Below are 25,269 nucleotides of genomic sequence, written 5' to 3' on the forward strand. Positions count from 1 at the left end.
TTACCGCATATAACCTGCCATTTCTAATATCTGGCAGCGATATGCGATAATTGACTAACATGTTGGAGAGACGAAATATAAAATTTATCGGCCGCGGGAGTGCGCATCTGTCATCGTTCAGGGCCTATCCATTAGCAGGTAAATTGAACGACTGAACAACAGATAACATTTCCCAGTCCCATCTCACATTTCATAAGAACAATATTACACCCTGTTACCAATCCTGTAAAACATTCCTGAACCCTCTGTAAGGCCCCACCTACTGCCCACCTCCAAGATCATTGCTGGAGAGAAGACAACTGCGGTAATAGGACACATGATCGGGACTACACATTGCAAGGAATTCACAGTTTAAGGAAATCTATAAAGCCCACATCTGCAGAAGCACAATAACCTGTGGGCCTGATTCAGAGCCGCTCGGAAGCGGCCGCTTGTTCGCTCTGAGCGATGTTCGCACAACTGCGCATGCGTATGGGTCGTAATGCGCATGTGCAAACCAGTCATTGCGGTCGGAAATTGTGCACTCGCAAAACAGCGAGGGGCTGCTAATGTGAGTGACAGAATGTACCGTTTGTGGGTGGTAACAGGGGAAGGTGCTTGAAAACGGGGGAGTGGAGATCCGAACGCAGGCGTGCCTAACGGTAAAAAGGGCGTTTAATGGGAGTGCCTAATTAGTAAGGGAGTGTCATCGACCACGTCACTTGGTTGTCTTTTAGCCTGAACTGCTCGCAGTGATAGCGGTAGGAAAATGCTACCACAAGCACTGCGAGCAGTTCAGATGCCTTTCGATGTACCCAATTAATCTAATAAATACCGGAGATGACGTGTGATGCGAGCGGCAAAGGGGCGTCTTTACAAAATAGCGAACGCATTTTTTGTTCGCTCGCTCAGACATAGAGGCGTCAACAAACCGCAAAGAGCGAGCGCTCAATTTAAATAGCCGGCCCCTTTTTTGGAACGACCGTCCGCAAATAGCGTCCGGCTCTCAATCAGGCCCTGTGTGTCTATATTGCATGTATGTATGTATGTATGCATGTATGTATTATGTATGCTATGTATGTATGCAGGGCTATTTTTCTGGAAAACTAGGTTCAGGAACTGTGGGTGGAGCTACTGGCGGTGATGCTGTAGAAAAACATACTATATATATATATATATATATATACACACATACATATATATATATATATATATATATACATATATATACTATTTAGAAAAGAAGGCACTCAAAAGGAACTTTAAAATAAAACTTATCTTATAGAAAATACACTTTGGCCCAGGACATTACACCATAGTTATGAGAGATTCAGGAACTGAAAGCCTGATTCAGACTCGTTCGCTAAGCCGAGGACGCACGCTATGGGCGATTGTCGCCCATCTGCACATGCATCATAATATGCGGATTCAGTCAATGCGTCCGGGAATCGTGCGCTCGTAGTACACAGACTGGACGCTATTTTGAGTGACAGATAGCGCTGTTTGTGGGTGGTAACGGGAAGGTGCTTGTGAATGGGGGAGTGGTGGTGCGAACGCAGGCGTGCCTGGGCATCAAAACGGCGTCTTATGGGTGTGTATAATTAGCAAAGAAGCGTCACTGTTCACGTCACTTGCTTGTATTTCAGCCTGCAGTGATCGCAGGGTATAGTCAACCTCAAGCGCTGCGATCGCATCCGATGGTGCTCGATGTACCAATGTTTTCATGCACTTCCAAGAGATGACATGCGCAAGTGGGCGTCTTATGAATGGCTGGTGGGCGTCTGCATACACAAAGTGATCGCACGCCAAGACATAGTGGGCGTGCTGATGCCTTGCCATGCGATCGCCTGCCTTGCTGGGCGTGCGCTGGATTTGCATACGCTTGGAGCGAGCGAACACATCTAGCGAGAGGGTCTGAATGAGCTCCTGAGTTCCTGCTGAAAAACAGCCCTGCATGTATGTATGTACTACATACATATGCATGTATCTATATGTATACATATATATGTGTGCATGAATGTTTACATGTGAACATAAGTATACATAAGTAATGATGTGACAGTATATGTACAGTCAGGTGCATAAATATTGGGACATTGACAGAATTTTCATATTTTGGCCTCTATTCACCACCACAATGGCTTTGAAATGAAACAAACAAAATGTGCTTTAACTGCAGACTTTCAGATTTAATTTGAGGGTAATTACATCCAAATCAGGTGAACAGTGTAAGAATTACAACGGTTTCTATATGTGCCTCCCACTTTTTAAGGGGCCAAAAGTAATGGGACTATCAACTCAAAAGCTATTTCATGGACAGGTGTGGGCTATTCCCTCGTTATTTCATTATCAATTCAGCAGGTAAAAGGTCTGGAGTTGATTCTAGGTGTGACATTTGCATTTGGAATCAGTTGCTGTCGACTCTCAATATGAGATCCAAAGAGCTGTCACTATCAGTGAAGCAAGCCATCATTAGGCTGAAAAATCAAAACAAACCCATCAGAGAGATAGCAAAAACATTAGGTGTGGCCAAATCAACTGTTTGGAACATTCTTAAAAAGAAAGAACGCATCGGAGAGCTCAGCAACACCAAAAGACCCGGAAGACCATGGAAAACAACTGTGGTGGATGACAGAAGAATTATTTTCCTGGTGAAGAAAAACCCCTTCACAACAGTTGGCCAAATCAAGAACACTCTCCAGGAGGTAGGTGTATATGTGTCAAAGTCAACAATCAAGAGAAGACTTCACAAGAGTGAATATAGAGGGTACACCATAAGATGTAAACCATTGGTGAGCCACAAAAACAGGAAGACCAGATTAGAGTTTGCCAAACAACATCTAAAAAAGCCAGTACAGTTCTGGAACAACATCCTATGGACAGATGAGATAAAGATCAACTTGTACCAGAGTGATGGGAAGAGAAGAGTATGGAGAAGGAAAGGAACTGCTCATGATCCAAAACATACCTCCTCATCAGTGAAGCATGGTGGTGGTAGTGTCATGGCGTGGGCATGTATGGCTGCCAATGGAACTGGTTGCCTTGTATTTATTGATGATGTGAATGCTGACAAAAGCAGAAGAATGAATTCTGAAGTGTTTCGGGCAATATTATATGCTCATATTCAGTCAAATGCTTCAGAACTCATTGGACAGCGCTTCACCGTGCAGATGGACAATGACCCAAAGCATACTGCAAAAGCAACCAAAGAGTTTTTTAAGGCTAAAACTTGGAAAGTTATGCAATGGCTAGGTCAATCCCCTGTCCTGAATCCGATTGAGCATGCATTTCACTTGATGAAGACAAAACTGAAGGGAAAATGCCCCAAGAACAAACAGGAACTGAAGACATTTGCAGTAGAGGCCTGGCAGAGCATCACCAGGGATGAAACCCAACGTCTGGTGATGTCTATGCGTTCCAGACTTCAGGCTGTAATTGCCTGCAAAGGATTTGCAACAAAGTATTAAAAAGTGAGTTAGATTTGGGATTGTTTAGTCTGTCCCATTACTTTTGGCCCCTTAAAAAGTGGGAGGCACATATAGAAACCGTTGTAATTCCTACACTGTTCACCTGATTTGGATGTAATTACCCTCAAGTTAAATATGAAAGTCTGCAGTTAAAGCACATCTTGTTTGTTTCATTTCAAAGCCATTGTGGTGGTGAATAGAGGCCAAAATATGAAAATTCTGTCAATGTCCCAATAGTTATGCACCTGACTGTATGTATACATCCATTGCATGTATATATATATATATATATATATATATATGTATGCATGTGTGTTTATATCTATGTGTGATTGTGTATGATTGCATGTATTCATGTGTACACATGTATATTTGTATGAATGTATGTAAATGTATGTGAACATGTAAGTATGTAAGGGTGTATGTAAAGTATGTGCGATTATATATGAATGAGAGTGTATGTATTTATGTGTATGTGGTCATGTATGTGTGTATATGTGTAGATATGTATGTATGTGTCTATGTGTGAGAGCATAGCGTGGATTGGCACAGCAGGGTGTATGAATCCTCTGGCTATGATTAGTGAGACTCCCCTGGCTGGGTACAGAGGTCCCCAGAGACGGACATGCTGGTGGCTTTGCAGCTGCCCATCAATGTCCCCTCCAGGCAATGTCCCAGACATAGCTGGATGAGCAGTGATCCCTCTCTCTCTCCAGAGCCGCTCTGGGCAGATTCATCGGAAGGACAATTACAGCACATTAGCAGCTGTTATTGTTTTTTCGTGCCATCATCATACGGTTCCACTATTTCTGTTCTCACCATGTCTATGAAGCTCTAGGAACCCATGACAGGCGACGTCTCTCAGCGACTTCCTGGACAACCAGACTCTAGGAAGATACAGTATTCTGCAATTCTGCTGTAGATGGGTCTGTTTTACTGTTCACACATTGCCACACAAGGAACTGTTACAGGAAATATTAGCTGGATGCCACAGACAGCCAATAAGAGGCACAGGGGTTTATTCAGACACGCTCGCAAGCGCTATGCGCTCGCAAGCGGGTTGATGTTTTCCCCCTGCGCATGCGCCGCCTCCGACGTGCGCATGCGCGAGACCCGGCCAGCGAAGGGGCGCTCCGTCGCTACGGGTCTCTCACCAAAACGGGGCGGCTGTCTATTGTGATTGACAGCTCGCCCTGTTTTGGAGGCGGGCAGGGGGGTGGCTACACAAACGGAGGCGTTCCCGAAGGAACCCCTGCCGTTTGTGGGAGGCACCACTGACATCACCAGTGATGTCAGTGGTGAGCTTCCGGAAGCTCACTGGGGCTTGCGGAAACGAGACCCTACCACAAGGGTCTCGTCGCAAGCCGACCATCACCTGGCCGCTCACAAAAGAGCGTCCAGGAGTCCGAAACAAACAACAACAAAAAAACGCCCTGATTCAGAGCGAGCGCTCTGAAAGAGCGTCCGTCTCTGAATCAGGGCCACAGTCCCCTCTATTCTAATAATGATTGATCGTTACAATATCCACAACAACAGGCCAGAAACCCGCATGCGTTTCCTACCACAATGCAGGCAGCCAACGCTCACTGCCAAGTCATATATCATAATACATTGTATTACACCGTGCTGGGCAATCAAAGAGCCATATTCATCAGGCACATAATAAGTCACAGTCTCAGTGTGCTAACAATCTCATTTCCCTACCACAGGCACGCACACCAGCAGCTGCTTAGGCAGTAGATGTATCGCTGGACTGTGAAAGGAGGGTATCCGGTCAGAATGTCAACACCAGAATGCCTACATGGACATAGTTTCGACAAGAAAAATTTTGACATTCACAAATGTCGACATGGTTAAAATGTCAACATGTTCATAATATCGACATTTAATACATTGACACCAGAATGTCGACAGTACATTTTTTGTATTATTTTTTAGGCTACAATATGCAAAAAATTTGATATTATGGTGTCGACATGTTAAATGTCGACATTATAGATTATAATACGCAACACACAGGGTTGGCACAGTGGAGAGAACATTTTCCATCTTTATCCATGGAGTATTTATTACGCTCATTTGAACAATCGGTCAAACTAATGCCAGCAACTTCCTACACAGACCTCTTCTTGAACATATTACACAGAACCTATCTCACCCAGTGTCGGAACTCCCGGAGACAATGGAGTCATTTTCCGCCAGGTGCCAGCCCTGAAGGGGGCACCTGGCTCCATTGTCCCCCGGCCGTTCCGGGCACTGCATGGAGAAGGAGCGCCGCTGATCGGCGCTCCACCTTCAGTGGCATAACTGCGGGCGGTGCAGGGGGTGTGGTCGCACCCCCTGCACCCTCCATTTGCCGGGCTCCCACTGAGTGTGTTACCAGCGGGTGCCTGCTCCTTCTTCCCTCCCTCCCCCCGACGCCAGCAGCAGCCGAAGCTCATTCCTGAGCTCCGGCTTCCGGGCCCCGCAATGCACTATGGGAGTGACGTCATGACGTCACTCCCATAGTTCCGAGGAGCGGGCGCCGGGGCGGACAGCAGCAGCACTGGAGTGGGGAGTAAGGTAAGTATTTTGTTTTTATTTTTTGTGTATGTGTGTGTGCACACGCGCGGGGGGTGCTCACTACTGGGGGCCTACAGGGGGCATTACGGTTGTCACTACAGGGGGCTTACTACTAGGGGCCTACAGGGGGCAATACGGTTGTCACTACAGGGGGCTTACTACTGGGGGCTTACTACAGGGGGCATTACTGGGGTCACTACAGGGGTCTTACTACTGGGGGCCTACAGGGTGCTTACTACAGGGGGCATTACTGGGGTCACTACAGGGGTCTTACTACTGTGGGTCTACAGGGGGCATTACTGGGGTCACTACAGGGGGCTTACTACTGGGGGCACTACGGGGGCTTACTACTGGGGGCATTACAGGGGCTTACTACTGGGGCACTACAGGGGCTTACTACTGGGGGCATTACAGAGGGCTTACTACTGGGGGCATTACAGGGGCCTTACTACTGGGGGAATTACTGGGGGCACTGCAGTAGCCTTACTACTGGGGGCACTATTGGGAGCACTACAACTGGGATGTGTTTCCTACCACAATCTTGCGAGCAGTTCTGACTATAAAACAACCCAGTGACGTGGTCATTGACGCTGCTGTATTAATTATGCACTCCCATAAAACACCCGCTTTGACCTTTAAGCACGCCTGCGTTCGGATCTCCACTCCCCGTTTTCAAGCACCTTCCCCTGTTACCACCCACATACGCCTCATTCTGTCACTCAAAATAGCAGGCACTCGCTATCTAGCGAACAAACAATTTTCCGACGCACAGACTGGTTCGCGCATGCGTATTACAATCCGTACGCATGCGCAGTTGTGCAAACATCGCTCGGAGCGAACGATCAGCCGCTAACGAGCGGCTCTGAATCAGGCCCATAGTTATCCCAATGAGAGTTATGATGTGATGTCGAGAACCCGGGCTCACAAATACACAAACTTGTTAACAATATTGTTTACATTCATATTTTTATATTGATGGAGATATTTACTGATTAGTTAAGATATCATTTTCAAGATGTTATCTTTACTACCTATATGTTATAAATGTGTTGTTATTAATGCTAATTGTGTTTGTGGAACTATGATATTGTTGTACACAATTATGCTTCAATAAAGAAATATATTAAAAAAAAAAATATCGACATTATAAACATGTCAACGTTTTAACCATGTCGACGTTCGTAAATGTTGGCATGTAGCTCATCAACCTAACGTCCATGTCAACATTCAGATTGTTGACATTCTGATCCTGTCTGCATTCTGAATGTCGACTTTTCATGCCACCCCTGAGAGGCATAGACACACTGCATCACTGTTCCTCAATAACAGCCACAGCGCACCATCTGCCCCCAATATAACACTGACACTATCAGATCGATTATCCCGGAAAATACTATTGTCATCTGACAGACAAGAAGCAGATTGTAATCAGGCATGTTGGTACATCTGGTGGCAGAATGACCATTACCGATTTCTGCGTCCATTCACCTTTCAGCTGCGCTATTAGGCGCTGGGAGGCGCCTTTGTGTGTCCGCCTATCACAAAGCTCTCGCATAGAGGTGATTCACAGAGGGCTGAAGTTGTGGGTGCACAAGGCTATATCATAGCAACGCCCATCACTTACCGGAACCCAAACTTGTCCATGGCGATGGCAAAGTGCCGCGGCTGCTCGTAGCAATGATAGAGATTCCGGTCATCCATGGGGATAAGATCCACGTCACTAAATATAAAACAGTCGTACTCTGCATCCTTCAATGCCTCCAGGAAACCTACATTCAACAGCTTGGCCCGATTAAATGTCTCCTCGCCGTACTGTGGGGAGAAGACAATGGAGTCATTAGGAAACCATCACGTGGAATCGAGTCTAATCGGTCACGTTACAGTACAATATATAACCGTTCCAATCCTCTTATAAGAGCTGTAACCGGTCCGTCAATGTTAGAATTGAGCAACATGGTTACTATTAACAAAATTATATGGGGGGGATAAAAGGTCGTTGAGTTTTAGTTTGTAAGCTCTAGTGAGAAATATATAAAGGCATCACTTTATCTTCATGTATGAGCCGGAGTCCTAATTCTATGTATTTGTGTGCCAGATTTCTGGCGTTGATAAATAAGCCCCAGCACATTATGTTATACATGAGGGTTCCAGATAAAAATGGAATGATACTAGGAAAACACAAAGGAACGATGCTGAGCTTGAAGGCATTTGCGCCAAGAACCGCAGACATAAAGGGCGTGATCCGGGGTGCAGACAGTCACGGCTGCGACTATTGCTGGAGCTGCATTTGCGTCTATTTATGTTGCCGTGATCAATGCGCTTGCTACTGAGGCACCCAATGGCTGCGGCACTAACCCATCTCGGAGCTTCTTTACACGCGCCAGCGCTGTACCATGGAAGCCTGCGCTAATCCTATGGCAGATTCGAGTTCTCTGTCCAAATATAGTGCCCTGTGTATGCATTACTGCGGCAAGAGATGCAGTCGCGGTCAGTAACACGTCCGCGTCTGGCCAACCACTCCACTGTCACATTCCTGGAACGCCTATCGCGTCCAAATTCGCTCTGCGTCCCCTGGTGGCAACCAACGGGACACATGCACACGTGCGACTCGCACGCTGGCATAAACATTGCCCACTTTTGCTCGACATCGACAGTGTGTGCAACTCTGAATCAGGCCCCGATGGGTTCACGTGAAATATACAATTGCACGTATACGCAAAACTGGAGAAGTCGCTCTGCTCCGGGAGTGGGTAACATCAGACATAAGTTACAAACATGCCCAATTTGTTTACACATTTCTTTTGATTGTGAAATGTGCATTTGCTTTTAGGTTTTTATATATTAAAAAAAAATCTCCCTCCTGTGTATGAATAAAAGAAATAACACTGGGTAAAATATTCTCAGAAAATCATACAGTACAGACACGGCCACTGAAGAAAGCAACCTATGTGCTTGAGAGATTAACTCCCACTCCCGCCTCCAAAATTTTGCCCAAGCTGCTCCCCACCTCTGGAACTCTCTCCCTCTCCCCATCAGACTCTCCACCTCTCTACAATCCTTCAAACAGGCTCCCACTACTTCATTAATGCCTACCCTCATCTAACTTGCTGCTACATATTCCTTCCTCCCCATCTACCCCATCTGTGGCACACCTGTTTGTCTGCCCCTCCCTTTTAGAATGTAAGCTCTTACGAGCAGGACCCTCTACCCTCTTGTGCTTCTCCTTACTTTACTTTCTACTTCTTACTCCCCACTAGGGCACCTAACACTTGGTTGCTTATGCTCTGCTGCTTATGTGGATGTTATGGTCACTAATGTAACAATGTATATTATCCATGTCCTTGTCCTGTATTGTATTGTATTGTACTGTAAGTCACTGGTCAACTTTTTGTTTATATACTTTGGAAGGCGTTGCGGAACACTTGTGGCACCATATAAATAAATGATAATAGTAATAATAATAATTGGTAATCAGTCAATCACAAGCGGCTAGCCTGGGTGGTGACCAATATCATGACATTGTAGATCTGCCCCAGTCCCCTGGCACCCGCATTAGATTATGTGCCTGTTACCAATTATGAGAACATGCTTTACTATAATCTGCCTATATTAGACCTCAGTTTCCCTGCCCTGTACAGCATATACCGTTAGTGGGCATGTGTAGAACCAACGTGCATATATTATACGCCAACTTGCGTACATCCAACTCATCATTATCCCTAAAATGTTTTATTTAAGCAAATTTCTTCTGATGGCACCAGGAAAGTTGATCAGAATCCGCCGCTTTCTGTATTAAGACACACTATCGGCCAAACATTGGTCGCACCATCGAACATCACACCAGCCCTGTGGAGGAGCAGAATGTCAATCTGAACATGGATGTCAAAATCAGTGCAGACCGCGTCTGGCTAGCCACCCCCTGCTACCACCCAGAAACGCCCCCTGAAATTTCCTCGCCCGGCATACAAATTTGTTTTGCGGCTCTTGACACTACCTACAGATGTGCATGTGCAGTACAACTTGTATGCATGCGCAAACTGAAAACAATGGGCGCTTGCGGGTGGCATCGACATAATGTGCACCCCTGAATCAAGGCATATGCCACACTGCATTCTATATATGGGGCACCTCACATGGAGAAAGGTGGCACCAAGGAGGCTGAAGAACCCTCTAACCAGATCTGGAACTAGAGAAGGTTTAGGACAGGAGGCCAGTACAATACAACAGGTAAGTGGCTACATAGTCTACAGAGGAAGGTATAACTAATGCCGGCCATACACGGCAAGATTTTTTAGACGATGTGCACGATTTTGATCGATTGTAACGATCAATCATGCACATCGTCTGTGGTTTGGCATGCTGTACGCCGGCGATATGCGCCCCTGCCATCGTACATTGGCATCGTAGATCTTATGGAAATACCATAAGAACTGCGATCCGTCATGCTGTTAAATAGGTAACCGGAGCATCTTGTAAGATGCATCGTTTACCATTCACAGCAGCATGCGATGCATCGGGCTGAATTTGAAAACGTACCGATGTGTTGTACGTTTTCAAATCGCCCCGTGTATGGCCCGTATAACATGCCACCTTCTCATCAGTAACATCTAATTCTAACCTAAAAAATCTGAGTGCCATACTACGCGTTTATAACATACTCTATAAATAGATATAGTATGAAGTGTGTCACTGAAAGTAATAAACACAATAAGGAGAAGCCAAGAACATATGAAATGAAGAAAGTGCCATAGGGGAGATGAAATGAAGAAATATATTGGACTGTCTTTGGGTTTATTCTGGGAAATTCATCTAAGCTAATAACTGAACGGTACGTACCACAAGCCACCGACAGCGGCAGCTTCACGGGAAATAGGTAAGAAGTCCTTTAATACAATTATTATCTATTAATTCGTAAATATTTCCATCAGACAAATACAAAATTAAAAATAGGATTAAATCAACTATGACAGATCTCACAACTGATTGCACTAGAATACAATAAATAAAAGACAACGTCAATATAAAAAACAAATAATTATTTCTCTCATTAAGGCCTCATGGGATCTCGGATGCTCCATTTAAAGTTTCCCTCTGGCGCTGGGATGATCTCGCTGAGTTTCTTCACCACTTAGATAATTGTGATTAACAGTATGGAAAGGATTTGCTAATTGACTTATTTTAAATGTATTTATTTTTCTATCCTTAAGTCTAAATTGAGTTGTGAATCAGTGTGAAGTGGTGAGCAGTTGTTTATATGTATCCAAGTGTTATAGCACCGCAGTGTCACGCCGTGCTGTTGAAAAGGAGAGGAGCCATGGCCTGACGCGAACAAGAGCAGCAGCCAGAAGAGTATAAGGTAAATGACTAGGCTGGAGCCGGAGGGATGTAAGGGGCTGGAGTGTCATAGGGGGGCCTGGAGACACACACAGGGGGATCTGGAGAGATACAGAAGAGGCTCATGGAAAGACAGGGTAGTCAGAAGAGACACAGAGGAGTGACATGGGGGGCCAGGAGAGACAGAGGGGTGACATGGGCAGGTCTGGAGTGACACAGGGGGGTCTGGAGTGACACAGGGGAGCCTGGAGAGACACAGAGGAGATGGAGAGACACATTGGGGCCAAGAGAGACACAGGGAGGCATAGAGAGACAGGTTGGGCCAGGAGTGACATAGGTTGGGCCAGGAGCTACACAGGGTGGGCCTAGAGTGACATAATGGAGGCCTGGAGTGACACAGGGAGAGCTTAAAGAGATATAGGGGGACCCTACAGTTGGACCAAACATAAATAATTTAAATATTTGGGCTGGAACATCTGCCAGGACAACGTAGAAGCACTAAAGACAGACGGCAGATTATGAATCAGAGGATTTTCCGGTCGTAAAAACCACATCTCATAGGATTAGAGGTATTAAATATGCAAAAAAATCAAAGACTGACAGACACATTAACAATTAAGAAACTGAATAAGAAAGAAATGAGACAGCATGAATAATCCACATTTTAGCGTGCAGCCCGAGCTCCTGTGAAAGGGACGACGATATGATAGAAAGATTTAATTAGCTTTTTTAATTATGAATTGCAATAGGTAAAAGACAAAAAAAATGCAATTTACATTTCAATCTCGGGAAGACATAAATCCAGAAATGACTGATCCCATTTACCTCCCATCCCCGGACCTGTCAGAGCGGTGAAATGTGAACATTGTGCACTTGGGACAAATAAACTAGGACAGATGATCAGGAAAATCGGACAGGAGCGGTAATACGGCAGCTCCTGTGAGGCTCAGTGGCACTGTTCCACATGTGACCCCTGTCCATCTGCATCACTTGACACAGTGATACCATAGAGCTAACACTCTATTATCCTGGCATTGCTAAAGGTTACTTTCTCTGTCCTTGTCCTTCTTGCCCTCTGCAACCTTTAACATTGTGGGACACTCTTCTTCTCCGCACCCTCCATTAACTCAGCCTGTGCGACAAAGTCCTCTCTTGGTTCTCCTCCAATCCCTCTAACCATTGCTACTCTGGACCATATTCAATTGCCGGCGAAAAAACTTTTCGGCAAGAAAGTTTCGCCGGTGACGTCTGCGCCTTGTAACCAGCGGAAAAGATTTGCCTATGAATAGGGGTCGGAAAAAAAGTGCAGAATTGCGGTTTTGGGGTACACACTTCTGAAAAACCCCCAGCACACTTTGGACAGTCCCCCAAAGGTAAACTGCGTAAAACAAAAACAAAAAAAACCTTTAGAACATCCCAAAAAAGTACTTTCGTTTTGGGGGCGAAAAAAAAACAAAGTTAGGGGACAAAGTTTAAAAACTAGCGAAATAGACTCCAGGGGGTCCCCCAAGTATGCCCCAGGTGTCACGGCGGAAAGTGCTCCATGTGAAACGTCCGGAACTTTTAGTCGGCAATTCAATACTTGCCTCTACACCCCCACAATTTCTCCTTAACATTGCTACCAGCCTCATCTTTCTCTAATGCCACTCTCACCTGCCTCCCCACTCCTGTCAATCCCTCCACTCCACTTTTTAAACTCCTCATCCTTAACTACAAAACTATCTCTTCTCCTACCTACATCTCCAACCTCATCTCCTTCTACACTCTCTATTGCCCTATCAGGTCAGCTGGTGACTGCCACCTCTCCTCCCAGCTGATAAGCACCTCTCACTCCTGTCTCCGCCTAGTGATGGTTAGAGAAGAATCAGGGGGACCCCTGTTCCACCTAACTAGCACCCTTCTATTATATTCAGTTACCACCCCCTTATTGTTCCCAATTACAAGCCCATATATTCTATTCTATCCCAACATCCGTCCAGCCCATCTATTCTATACGATTACCCTCTCGCTACTCTAATCTACCTAATTACCATCCCTCTTTGGACCTGATTACCCCTTCTATTCTATTGTACAGGATTACCTCCCCGCTCTATTTTTTTTTTAAACCCTGTTCTATTCTATTATATCCTATTGGAATGGGTATACAGTCCCGGTGGCTGAATAGGTTCAGGGCAGGTAAGTACTCTCCCTCTTAACCCTCCCTTAGTGGTGCCAAACTCTAACCTCCCCACCTAGTGCCTAACCTCCCCCCAGAGGTGACTAACCCTAACTGCTCCACCTAGGGGTGTCTAACCCTAAACTCCCCCCCAAAACCTAACCCTGCTACGCTCCGTAAAGCTAACCCCCCGCGGCTAACGCTAAGGGTGCCCGGACTTACCTCGTTCTGTCCGGCATCCTTTGGCGTTCCGGCATCGGGATTAAGATAGGCGTCGGCATGTCGACGCCTATCTTAAATCCCTTGTCGGATTCGGATGTCGGTATTGAGACCGGCGGCCTATAACTACATCCCATCCAATTACCCCCCACCATTCTATTTTATCTCATTGTCCCTCCAACACATCTATTCTAGTCTACCCAATTAACCCCCCTCTATTTTATTCTATCCGATTACCCCCTCTATTCTATTCTACCTGTTTATCCCCCTCTATTCTATTCTACCTGATTGCCCCTGCTCTAATCTATTCCACCCAATTAACCCTCTCTATTATATTCTGCCACCCCTTAATTCTATTCTACAGCTGTTAAACACTATGGCTGCTCCTTACTTGGAAAATGTAAAGAATCAGCCACCAAATACAGGTGTCCTGATACACCTAGCATCTATACGCCATACTGCACGAGACGTCCGGCTAAGTGAGACGTTCCAAGAGGTGTAACATACTATCTTTCTCTGTAAATCTTGCATCTTATACACATTGCAGATGCAGCAAAACAATAGACTCTGGGCTGCAACTTCAACAGCACAGAAATTAGTTTTAAACAAGTCGCAGATAAGGCACAACGTAACATGGAGTGAGAAAAAGCCGCGGACGCTTCGTATGCAGATTTAGACTCAGTTGCACACAGATGTACACTTGTTGCACATCAAATTGATCAGTGTAATCTAGCAAAGTAGTTTTGTTGCTTCCAGTTGTTTTATTTATGCGAATAAGACGCACATTTTGAGCAAAGACGACGTCCGGAAAGAGGCTGCTTGACACGACTGAAGAGTACGAGTACAAATGTCATGTGTGTTAAAGTGCCCATACGTAAGAAAATTAGCTGCTGCTGGAGGATCTCAAGATGGTCATACATTGCCACATCCAAAACCTCTCGCATGCACCACACACACTTCTGAGCTTACAACTATGCCCGGACTTCTCTATCTATAAACTCTTAATGTAGATCGAGCTCTAAAAATACATCCACTGTCTCTCACTCAGTGTGCCCTCAGCTTCTCTATCTCTTCTTCCCCCAAGTGTGCCGCTAGGTTGTTTATCTCTTCTTCCCTCGTGTGCTCTCATCATCTATTTCTCACTCCCCGAAGTGTGCCCTCAGTTTCTTTATTCCTTCCCCAAGAGGGCCCTCAGTTTCTCTATCTCTCTCCCCCAAGTGGGCCCACAGATTCTTTATCTCTCTCCCTACAAGTCTGTCCTCAGCTTCTCTATCTCTCTCCCCCAGGTGTGCCCTCAGATTCTCTATCTCTCTCCCCCAAGTGTGATCTCAGCTTCTCTATCCCTCTCCAAGTGTGCTCTCAGCTTCTCTATCTCTCTACCCAAGTGTGCCCACAGCTTCTCTGTCTCTCTCCCCCAAGTGTGCCCTCAGCTTCTCTATCTCTCTCCCCCAAGTGTGCCTTCAGATTCTCTGTCTCTCTCCACCAAGTGTGCCCTCAGTTTCTCTACTTCTCTCCCCTAAGTGTGCCCTCAGCTTCTCTATCTCTCTCCCCCAAGTGTGCCCTCAGCTACTCTATCTCTCTCCCCCAAGTGTGCCCTCAGTGTCTCTCTCTCTCCCCCAAGTGTGCCCTCCGATTCTCTGTCTCTCTCCCCCAAGTGTGCCCTCAGCTTCTCTATCTCTCTCCCCCAAGTGTGCCCTCAGATTCATTGTCTCTCTCCCCCAAGTGTACGCTAAGTTTCTCTACTTCTCTCCCCTAAGTGTGCCCTCAGCTTCTCTATCTCTCTCCCCCAAGTGTGCCCTCAGCTTCTCTATCTCTCTCCCCAAGTGTGCCCTCAGTTTCTCTATCTCTCTCCCCCAAGTGTGCCCTCAGTATCTCTCTCTCTCTCCCCTAAGTGTGCCCTCAGTTCTCTATCGCTCTCCCTTAAGTGTGTCCTCGTTATCGCTCATCCCCAAGTGTGCCCTCAGTATCTCTATCTCTCTCCCCTAAGGCGCCCTCAGTTTCTCTATCTCTCTCCCCCAAGTGTGCCCTCAGTTTCTCTATCTCTCTCCCCCAAGTGTGCCCCCAGCTTCTCTATCTCACCCCCAAGTGTGCCCTCAGCTTCTCTATCTCTCTCCCCCAAGTGTGCCCTCAGTTTCTCTATCTCTCTCCCCCAAGTGTGCTCTCAGTATCTCTCTCTCTCCCTAAGTGTGCCCTCAGTTTCTCTATCGATCTCCCTTAAGTATGTCCTCGTTATCTCTCATCCCCAAGTGTGCCCTCAGTATCTCTATCTCTCTCCCTAAGTGCGCCCTCAGTTTCTCTATCTCTCTCCCCCAAGTGTGCCCTCAGTTTCTCTGCTTCTCTCCCCTAAGTGCGCCCTCAGCTTCTCTATCTCTTTTCCCCAAGTGTGCCCTCAGTTTCTCTATCTCTCTCCCCCAAGTGTGCCCTCAGTATCTCTCTCTCTCTCCCTAAGTGTGCCCTCAGTTTCTCTATCGCTCTCCCTTAAGTATGTCCTCGTTATCTCTCATCCCCAAGTGTGCCCTCAGTATCTCTATCTCTCTCCCCTAAGTGTGCCCTCAGTTTCTCTATCTCTCTCCCCCAAGTGCGCCCTCAGTTTCTCTACTTCTCTCCCCTAAGTGCACCCTCAACTTCTCTATCTCTCTCCCCTAAGTGCGCCCTCAGCTTCTCTATCTCTTTTCCCCAAGTGTGCCCTCAGTTTCTCCATCTCTCTCCCCCAAGTGTGCCCTCAGTATCTCTCTCTCTCCCTAAGTGTGCCCTCATTTTCTCTATCGCTCTCCCTTAAGTATGACCTTGTTATCTCTCATCCCCAAGTGTGCCCTCAGTATCTCTATCTCTCTCCCCTAAGAGTGCCCTCAGTATCTCTATCTCTCTCCCCCAAGTGCGCCCTCAGTTTCTCTACTTCTCTCCCCTAAGTGCGCCCTCAAGTTCTCTATCTCTTTTCCCCAAGTGTGCCCTCAGTTTCTCTATCTCTCCCCCCCAAGTGTGCCTTCAGTTTCTCTACTTCTCTCCCCTAAGTGTGCCCTCAGTTTATCTATCTCTCTCCCCCAAGTGTGCCCTCAGTTTCTCTATCTATCCCCCCCAAGTGTGCCCTCAGTGTCTCAACTTCTCTCCCCTAAGTGTGCCCTCAGCTTCTCTATCTCTCTCCCCCAAGTGTGCCCTCAGTTTCTCTATCTCTCTCCCCCAAGTGTTCCCTCAGATTCTCTGTCTCACTCCCCCAAGTGTGCCCTCAGCTTCTCTGTCTCTCTCCCCCAAGTGTGCCCTCAGATTTTCTGTCCCTTCCCCCAAGTGTACCCTCAGTTTCTCTACTTCTCACCCCTAAGTGTGCCCTCAGCTTCTCTATCTCTCTCCCCCAAGTGTGCCCTCGGTTTCTCTATCTCTCTCCCCCAAGTGTGCCCTCAGTTTCTCTATCTCTCTCCCCCAAGTGTGCCCTCAGTATCTCTCTCTCTCTCTCCCCTAAGTGTGCCCTAAGTTTCTCTATCGCTCTCCCTTAAGTGTGTCCTCGTTATCTCTCATCCCCAAGTGTGCCCTCAGTATCTCTATCTCTCCCCCCTAAGTGCGCCCTCAGTTTCTCTATCTCTCTCCCCTAAGTGCGCCCTCAGTTTCTCTATCTCTCTCCCCCAAGTGTGCCCTCAGCTTCTCTATCTCTCTCCCCCAAGTAAGCCCTCAGTTTCTCTCTCTCTCTCCCCAAGTGTACCCTCAGATTCTCTGTCTCTCTCTCCCAAGTGTGCCCTCAGCTTCTCTACGTCTCTCCCCCAAGTGTGCCCTCAGCTTATCTATCTCTCCCCCAAGTGTGCCCTCAGCTTCTCTATCTCTCTCCCCCAAGTGTGCCCTCAGTTTCTCTATCTCTCTCCCCCAAGTGTGCCCTCAGTATCTCTCTCTCCCTAAGTGTGCCCTCAGTATCTCTCTCTCTCTCCCTAAGTGTGCCCTCAGTTTCTCTATCGCTCTCCCTTAAGTATGTCCTCGTTATCTCTCATCCCCAAGTGTGCCCTCAGTATCTCTATCTCTCTCCCCTAAGTGTGCCCTCAGTTTCTCTACTTCTCTCCCCTAAGTGCTACCCTCAACTTCTCTATCTCTCTCCCCCAAGTCTGCCCTCAGCTTCTCTATCTCTCTCCCCCAAGTCTTCCCCCAGCTTCTCTATCTCTCTCCCCCAAGTGTGTCCTCAGATTCTCTATCTCTCTCCCCCAAGTGTGCCCTCAGCTTCTCTATCTCTTTTCCCCAAGTGTGCCCTCAGTTTCTCTATCTCTCTCCCCCAAGTGTGCCCTCAATATCTCTCTCTCTCCCTAAGTGTGCCCTCAGTTTCTCTATCGCTCTCCCTTAAGTATGACCTTGTTATCTCTCATCCCCAAGTGTGCCCTCAGTATCTCTCTCTCTCCCCTAAGTGTGCCCTCAGTATCTCTCTCTCTCTCCCCCAAGTGCGCCCTCAGTTTCTCTACTTCTCTCCCCTAAGTGCGCCCTCAACTTCTCTATCTCTTTTCCCCAAGTGTGCCCTCAGTTTCTCTATCTCTCCCCCCCAAGTGTGCCTTCAGTTTCTCTACTTCTCTCCCCTAAGTGTGCCCTCAGTTTATCTATCTCTCTCCCCCAAGTGTGCCCTCAGTTTCTCTATCTATCCCCCCCAAGTGTGCCCTCAGTGTCTCAACTTCTCTCCCCTAAGTGTGCCCTCAGCTTCTCTATCTCTCTCCCCCAAGTGTGCCCTCAGTTTCTCTATCTCTCTCCCCCAAGTGTTCCCTCAGATTCTCTGTCTCACTCCCCCAAGTGTGCCCTCAGCTTCTCTGTCTCTCTCCCCCAAGTGTGCCCTCAGATTTTCTGTCCCTTCCCCCAAGTGTACCCTCAGTTTCTCTACTTCTCACCCCTAAGTGTGCCCTCAGCTTCTCTATCTCTCTCCCCCAAGTGTGCCCTCGGTTTCTCTATCTCTCTCCCCCAAGTGTGCCCTCAGTATCTCTCTCTCTCCCATAAGTGTGCCCTCAGTTTCTCTATCTCTCTCCCCCAAGTGTGCCCTCAGTATCTCTCTCTCTCTCTCCCCTAAGTGTGCCCTAAGTTTCTCTATCGCTCTCCCTTAAGTGTGTCCTCGTTATCTCTCATCCCCAAGTGTGCCCTCAGTATCTCTATCTCTCCCCCCTAAGTGCGCCCTCAGTTTCTCTATCTCTCCCCTAAGTGCGCCCTCAGTTTCTCCATCTCTCTCCCCCAAGTGTGCCCTCAGCTTCTCTATCTCTCTCCCCAAAGTAAGCCCTCAGTTTCTCTCTCTCTCTCCCCAAGTGTACCCTCAGATTCTCTGTCTCTCTCTCCCAAGTGTGCCCTCAGCTTCTCTATCTCTCTCCCCCAAGTTGCCCTCAGCTTCTCTATCTCTCTCCCCCAAGAATGCCCTCAGTTTCTCTATCTCTCTCCCCCAAGTGTACCCTCAGATTCTCTGTCTCTCTTCCCCAAGTGTGCCCTCAGCTTCTCTGTCTCTCTCCCCCAAGTGTGCTCTCAGTTTCTCTACGTCTCTCCCCCAAGTGTGCCCTCAGCTTATCTATCTCTCCCCCAAGTGTGCCCTCAGCTTCTCTATCTCTCTCCCCCAAGTGTGCCCTCAGTTTCTCTCTCTCTCTCCCCCAAGTGTGCCCTCAGTATCTCTCTCTCTCTCCCTAAGTGTGCCCTCAGTTTCTCTATCGCTCTCCCTTAAGTATGTGCTCGTTATCTCTCTCCCTAAGTGTGCCATCAGTATCTCTATCTCTCTCCCCTAAGTGCGCCCTCAGTTTCTCTATCTCTCTCCCCCAAGTGTGCCCTCAGCTTCTCTATCTCTCTCCCCCAAGTAAGCCCTCAGTTTCTCTCTCTCTCTCCCCAAGTGTACCCTCAGATTCTCTGTCTCTCTCTCCCAAGTGTGCCCTCAGCTTCTCTATCTCTCTCCCCCAAGTGTGCCCTCAGCTTCTCTATCTCTCTCCCCCAAGAATGCCCTCAGTTTCTCTATCTCTCTCCCCCAAGTGTACCCTCAGATTCTCTGTCTCTCTTCCCCAAGTGTGCCCTCAGCTTCTCTGTCTCTCTCCCCCAAGTGTGCTCTCAGTTTCTCTACGTCTCTCCCCCAAGTGTGCCCTCAGCTTATCTATCTCTCCCCCAAGTGTGCCCTCAGCTTCTCTATCTCTCTCCCCCAAGTGTGCCCTCAGTTTCTCTATCTCTCTCCCCCAAGTGTGCCCTCAGTATCTTTCTCTCTCTCCCTAAGTGTGCCCTCAGTTTCTCTATCGCTCTCCCTTAAGTATGTGCTCGTTATCTCTCTCCCTAAGTGTGCCATCAGTATCTCTATCTCTCTCCCCTAAGTGCGCCCTCAGTTTCTCTATCTCTCTCCCCCAAGTGTGCCCTCAGTTTCTCTACTTCTCTCCCCTAAGTGCGCCCTCAGCTTCTCTATCTCTCTCCCCCAAGTGTGCCCTCAGCTTATTTATCTCTCCCCCAAGTGTGCCCTCAGCTTCTCTATCTCTCTCCCCCAAGTGTGCCCTCAGTATCTCTCTCTCTCTCCCTAAGTGTGCCCTCAGTTTCTCTATCTCTCTTCCCTAAGTGCGCTCTCAACTTCTCCATCTCTTTTCCCCAAGTGTGCCCTCAGTTTCTCTATCTCTCTTCCCTAAGTGCGCTCTCAGCTTCTCTATCTCTTTTCCCCAAGTGTGCCCTCAGATTCTCTATCTCTCTCCCCCAAGCTCTTCGTTGATTGACTATTGTTCCACTAAAGCCAGCATATGCCGATTACTGCTTCTCTTAGACCTTTATCAGATGTTCCATTAATCTGAGCTGGGATTCCCCTGCTTACATTGTGCAATGCTACATATTATAATCACTGACTATTTAAAAGGAAAAAAGTGTTAGAAAGTAAGGCCCTCATTCAGAGCCGTACGCTCTGAGCAGAGCGCACGCTCTGAATGAGGGCCGCCCTCCATAAAAATGGAGCGTCCTCCTGGACGCTCGTATAGCTGTGGGTCACCACCCACAGGCTATACGAGCGTGCAGTTTGATGGCCGCGACCATCGAAACTGCGTGCCGGAGCCTGCGGTTGAGGTTTTCAACCGCAAGCTCCGGAGTGATTTTGGCTCTATCAGAGCCAAAATCACTCCCACTGACATCACTAGTGATGTCAGTGGGGCGGCTTCTGACGGGAGGCGTTCCCGTGGGAACGCCCCCGTCAGGGAGGCACGCCCCCGGCACGCCTACCAAAGGGGGCGTGCTGTCAATCAACATCGACAGCACGCCCCCTTTGATCAGACACAACGAGCGAAGGACTTTCCTTCGCTCGTCGCGTCTGGCGCATGCGCACGACGGAGCTCCCTTCCATCGTGCGCATGCTCAGTGCAGAACATCGACCCACTTGCGAGCGGACAGCCGCTCGCGAGTGGGTCTGAATCAGGGCCTAAATTCTAACAATACTAATTACCTATCATCTATATATCTATACTAATTATAATTACCAATCATCTGTACATCCACCTATAAATACTGTACTGCACACACAGCTGCCTCGGCCTCTACTTGTAGCCCAGATACACAGAAGAAGTGGTCTCACAGAAACATTATACTGTAAATATCAAGAAACAGTATATGTTCTGTCAGCATGCACATATAATACTATTATTACTAACATTATGCTTTTACTGATGTATCACTCACATATTACAAAAGTGCTACTGAATACCCTTATGGCTCTGCAGTTACAGAACTGTAAAGATGCCCCGGCTTCAGGGCAGACTGAGCTCACCCCTATTATTAACATACACACTAGATCAATATTCTCTGTCCGTGGAAATGCAGAGTGTAGAAGCAGATCATATACAGGGAAGCAGTGGTTCTACAGTAAGTGAAGCATTCACCCCTGTGTTTCAGGAGCATGCAGTAGCTGAAAATGACCATACTCAGCGTTACGGTGAAGAGTCACGGTCAGCTGTAACAGAGTGATTATGAAAAGCTGGCAGGCTACTGTGTACCTAGTTTTCATTTTTATATCAGGGGGGAGACGATAATATTTTATACAAATTTAAGGTAAAAGCTACTGGATGCAGAGATGGAACAGATTGCCCCAGGCTGGATGTGGCAGCAGGTCGCAGCACTGATACAGGAATATCAGAGGGCTCCAGTCACTGATAGAGTAACACTGTGTAACTTACAGTAGCTGTTGTCATGGCAACAGTGTTCCAGCAGAATAGCTCAGTGATGGGGAGCGTAACAGGGATGGCCGGGATAATTATATACATCCGCACAGTGGGATTTTCTCAGAGCTGTAGGGAAGTGTATAAGTTAATGTGTCAGATGGGGATTCCTAACACATCCCTTTAGTGGATTACGGGTAATAAACACGGAAAAGGCACAATATATAAAAGGTCTCTGTGGGCCCAATATGCTTATACATAGATCTCTCATCATACTGGGGTACAATTCCCCTCCAGAATCCCAGCCCTTTAGATCATTCTGATTGTTTATAGTATAGACATATACAGGGTGTGTTCTCCCCCGTTCAGCATTAGGAGAGACCCCACCACGGACACATTTCATGCAACAAAACTTATGTTTCTCTTTAAGGCTGATCATGCATTACATAACCTAGAGCGGACACCCCCGTATACAGCACACACCCACGTAATACAGCGTCCCTGGTGCCTTTACATCATGACATAAGGAATCAGGGTGGAAATACAGAAAGTTGCTTTATTCACTCTCTAACCTACTCCAAGATACACTGCCTGGGCCCATCTTTCTTATACTAACAGAATTCAGCTGAAGATAGGCCAAGAGAAGGACTTTCCAGCTCAATAGGGAAAAGCCGGAACGTGCCAAGAACCTGTCAATCAACATCGACAGCCGCCCCTTTGGTAGCGAGCTCCGGAGCGACAGTTTCACTGTCGCTCCGGGGCTTGCGCACGCGCAGTGCGGCCGCTGCGCGTGCGCAGGACTAACCATCAAGTCGGTTACGAGTGCATCGGCGCTTGCAACCGACTCACAATGAGGTCCATAATCTCCTTGAGCTGGTAAAGCACCAGTTACTGTAACAAAAGGGAGTTTACTATGTAGAGATGGGAACTTTCTGCATTATGTAAGGATGGAAATGTCATCATGAGTGGTGCTATGAGGACATGAATAGCTCAGGTGTGACAGCTGGTTATGATATCCATGTACGGGTAAAGAAAAAAGTGTCCCCATCTGCAACCAGAGCACTGTCACCTATATTAAAACCATAATTTAAAAAACGCCACACATTGTTTTAACATTTTCTGTATGGTGACATCTAAGCTATTGTTCTCTATTATCAAATTATTCAGGCTGAGGCTGACTGCAGTTTCATACAGTGGGACTACAGACAGGAAGTCTGCTGTGCGCAGGAAAATGTCTTCCTCCACAATCACTGTGTTCAGTTCTTCAGTTCTGAGAAGTCCCTGATACTTTTGCTTCTCTACATAATGTTACTAATGAAACCATTTTAACCTTGTCAGCAGTATAGCTTCAAACAATATGGTAAAGCATCATGTTCAAAGGTATATTGCCGACACGGTAAAAATACTTTTATTTGCATTAGTACCGTGTTGGCATAATTTGCCAGAATTTTGATGCCCACATTCTAACTGTCGACATAGTAAGTGTCGACAAGACAACTACATCCCGATATAAGCGTATGTATTGTGCGCATTAGGGAAAATTATAGTGTAATAAAATAAATAACTGCAGGCACACACAGTGTATCAGGGGATGTAGTTATGAGACCAGCGGCCTCCATGCCACCGTTCTCAATCCCAATGCTGAATGTCCGGCACGGAACTTAAGATAGGCGTCAATATAACGATGCCTATCTTAATCCCTACACCGGTAAACAGAAGGATGCCAGACCGAAGGAGTTAAGGTAGGGGTACCCCTTGTGTTAGCAGCAGGGGGGGGGGGGGGGGTTGGTTTGGATAGCATAGCGTGGATATAGTTCGTTTTTTGGGGGGGAGGTTAGGGTTAGGCACCCCTAGGGGGGAGCGTTAGGCACCAAGGGGGGAGACTTAGGTTTTGGCACTAACGGGGAGGGTTAGGGTGCAGGGTGTGGAGGGTTAGGCTACAGGAAGGGAGGGTTAGGGGGAGTGGGTAAGAATTCTTACCCGACCCCTGTCGGGATACCAACCATCAGGATGCCGCTGTCGGTATTTTAACAGGAGGCATCCCGAAAGCCAGCTTTAAATACCAATTCCTGTACCAGAGATACCCCAGCTGGATACATAACATCCTTTAGTAAGGCAAGACCCTGCTGTGACCACTTGGGTATAACCTCACTCTTCATAGAAGTGGAGTTGTTGCCCATAGCAACCAATCAGATTCTAGCTATTATCTTCTAGAAGGTGCTAGATAAATGATAAGTAGAATCTGATTGGTTGCTATGAGCAACAATTCCACTTCTAAAAACCCGCACCTTAGTAAATATACCCCTATGAGTTCTCTGCTTCAACCAATATGGCCTCCTACTAGATTGATGCTAGTAATTACAGATAGTTCCCGGGTACAGAATGGGAACAGTCACTCAGTTAGTGGCAAAAGTCCTCAGGCTACCAGAATACTCGCTACCAACGCTCTTACTAAAGATGGGAAAACAGTTGCATTGATTTAATGTACCATAAATGTTTTTTTTTTTTTTTTTTTTTAAATTAAACGGAGTTATCATCTTTACATATGGAGCAAAAAGTAGGCGATCAATCCTGATTATATGTATTATCGCTTTTTTCCTATTTGCATATTTAGAATTTATTATGCTTTGTCTTGAATTCTATTTAGGTGGTTTTAGAGTGCCAGGTAATGTAACACAACTTTTATATACTCTAGACTGCGTTGTACAGGTGTGGTGGCACTGGTGGGGGTACTGTGTGGCAGCTGTCTACAGATATACTCTGGCTGCGCCCGTCACATGGGCGCCTGCGTGCAGCTCACCTGATTGATGATGTAAATCCCGTACCCCACCTTCTGGCGCCGCAGGATGGGGTGGAGATAATGCAGCCAGTACTTCAGGTGGTGGTCTCGGTGTCGGAATGGGATGATAATAGCCACTCTCTCTTTGGGTTGACAGTCACTCGGTGTGTATTTTCCACCCTCTGTCACGTCAGGGTTCTCTCGCTGCACTCGCTCCATGCTCATGAGGGAACTAAACTCAATCAGCAGGCGTCCAACTGGAGGAGAGAAAGGAGAAGACCGTGGTCAGGGATCCATACGCCTCAGAAGCCATTTCCCACCCCACTAGAGACACTGAGTGCTAAGGACTTTCTACAAACAATTCCACTGGAGCAGCTTCAACATCTATAAATGATAATGTACCGCTGTATTATGTTGGGGCTTTAACACACGATGAAGTTTCAATGTGATAACCATATACCATGCTCATTTCTTCCATCAACATCGTCAGCCTCTACCTAATGCCAGAAACGTCAGTATACCAGTCAGAGGGTGGAGACAGGCTGAGCACCCTTCTGGCAGACTAAAAAGGATGTATGATGTCATAGCGGTGAGTTTGGGGTAAATTTACTAAGATAGGAGCTCTATTAAGAAGTGATGTTGCCCATAGCAACCAATCAGATTCCAGGTATTATTTTCTAGAAG

At 47.0% G+C, this 25,269-nt stretch overlaps 1 protein-coding gene across 3 annotated transcripts in view; it reads right to left on the bottom strand.

Annotated features, from left to right (window-relative positions):
• Nucleotides 1-25,269, bottom strand: part of B4GALT2 (beta-1,4-galactosyltransferase 2) — a 101,431-nt gene that overhangs the window by 16,958 nt on the left and 59,204 nt on the right. For all 3 annotated transcript variants that reach the window (XM_088460663.1, XM_088460662.1, XM_088460664.1), the window contains exons 3-4: nucleotides 24,607-24,842; nucleotides 7,633-7,820 (exon numbers count right to left, since the gene is read on the bottom strand). In XM_088460663.1, the coding sequence (XP_088316789.1) occupies nucleotides 7,633-7,820; nucleotides 24,607-24,842 (424 nt within the window). The remainder of the gene's footprint in view (nucleotides 1-7,632; nucleotides 7,821-24,606; nucleotides 24,843-25,269) is intronic.

Source organism: Taudactylus pleione, unplaced genomic scaffold, assembly GCF_031769625.1.
Source record: "Taudactylus pleione unplaced genomic scaffold, aTauple2 ptg000969l, whole genome shotgun sequence".
Taxonomy (NCBI): Eukaryota; Metazoa; Chordata; class Amphibia; order Anura; family Myobatrachidae; genus Taudactylus; species Taudactylus pleione.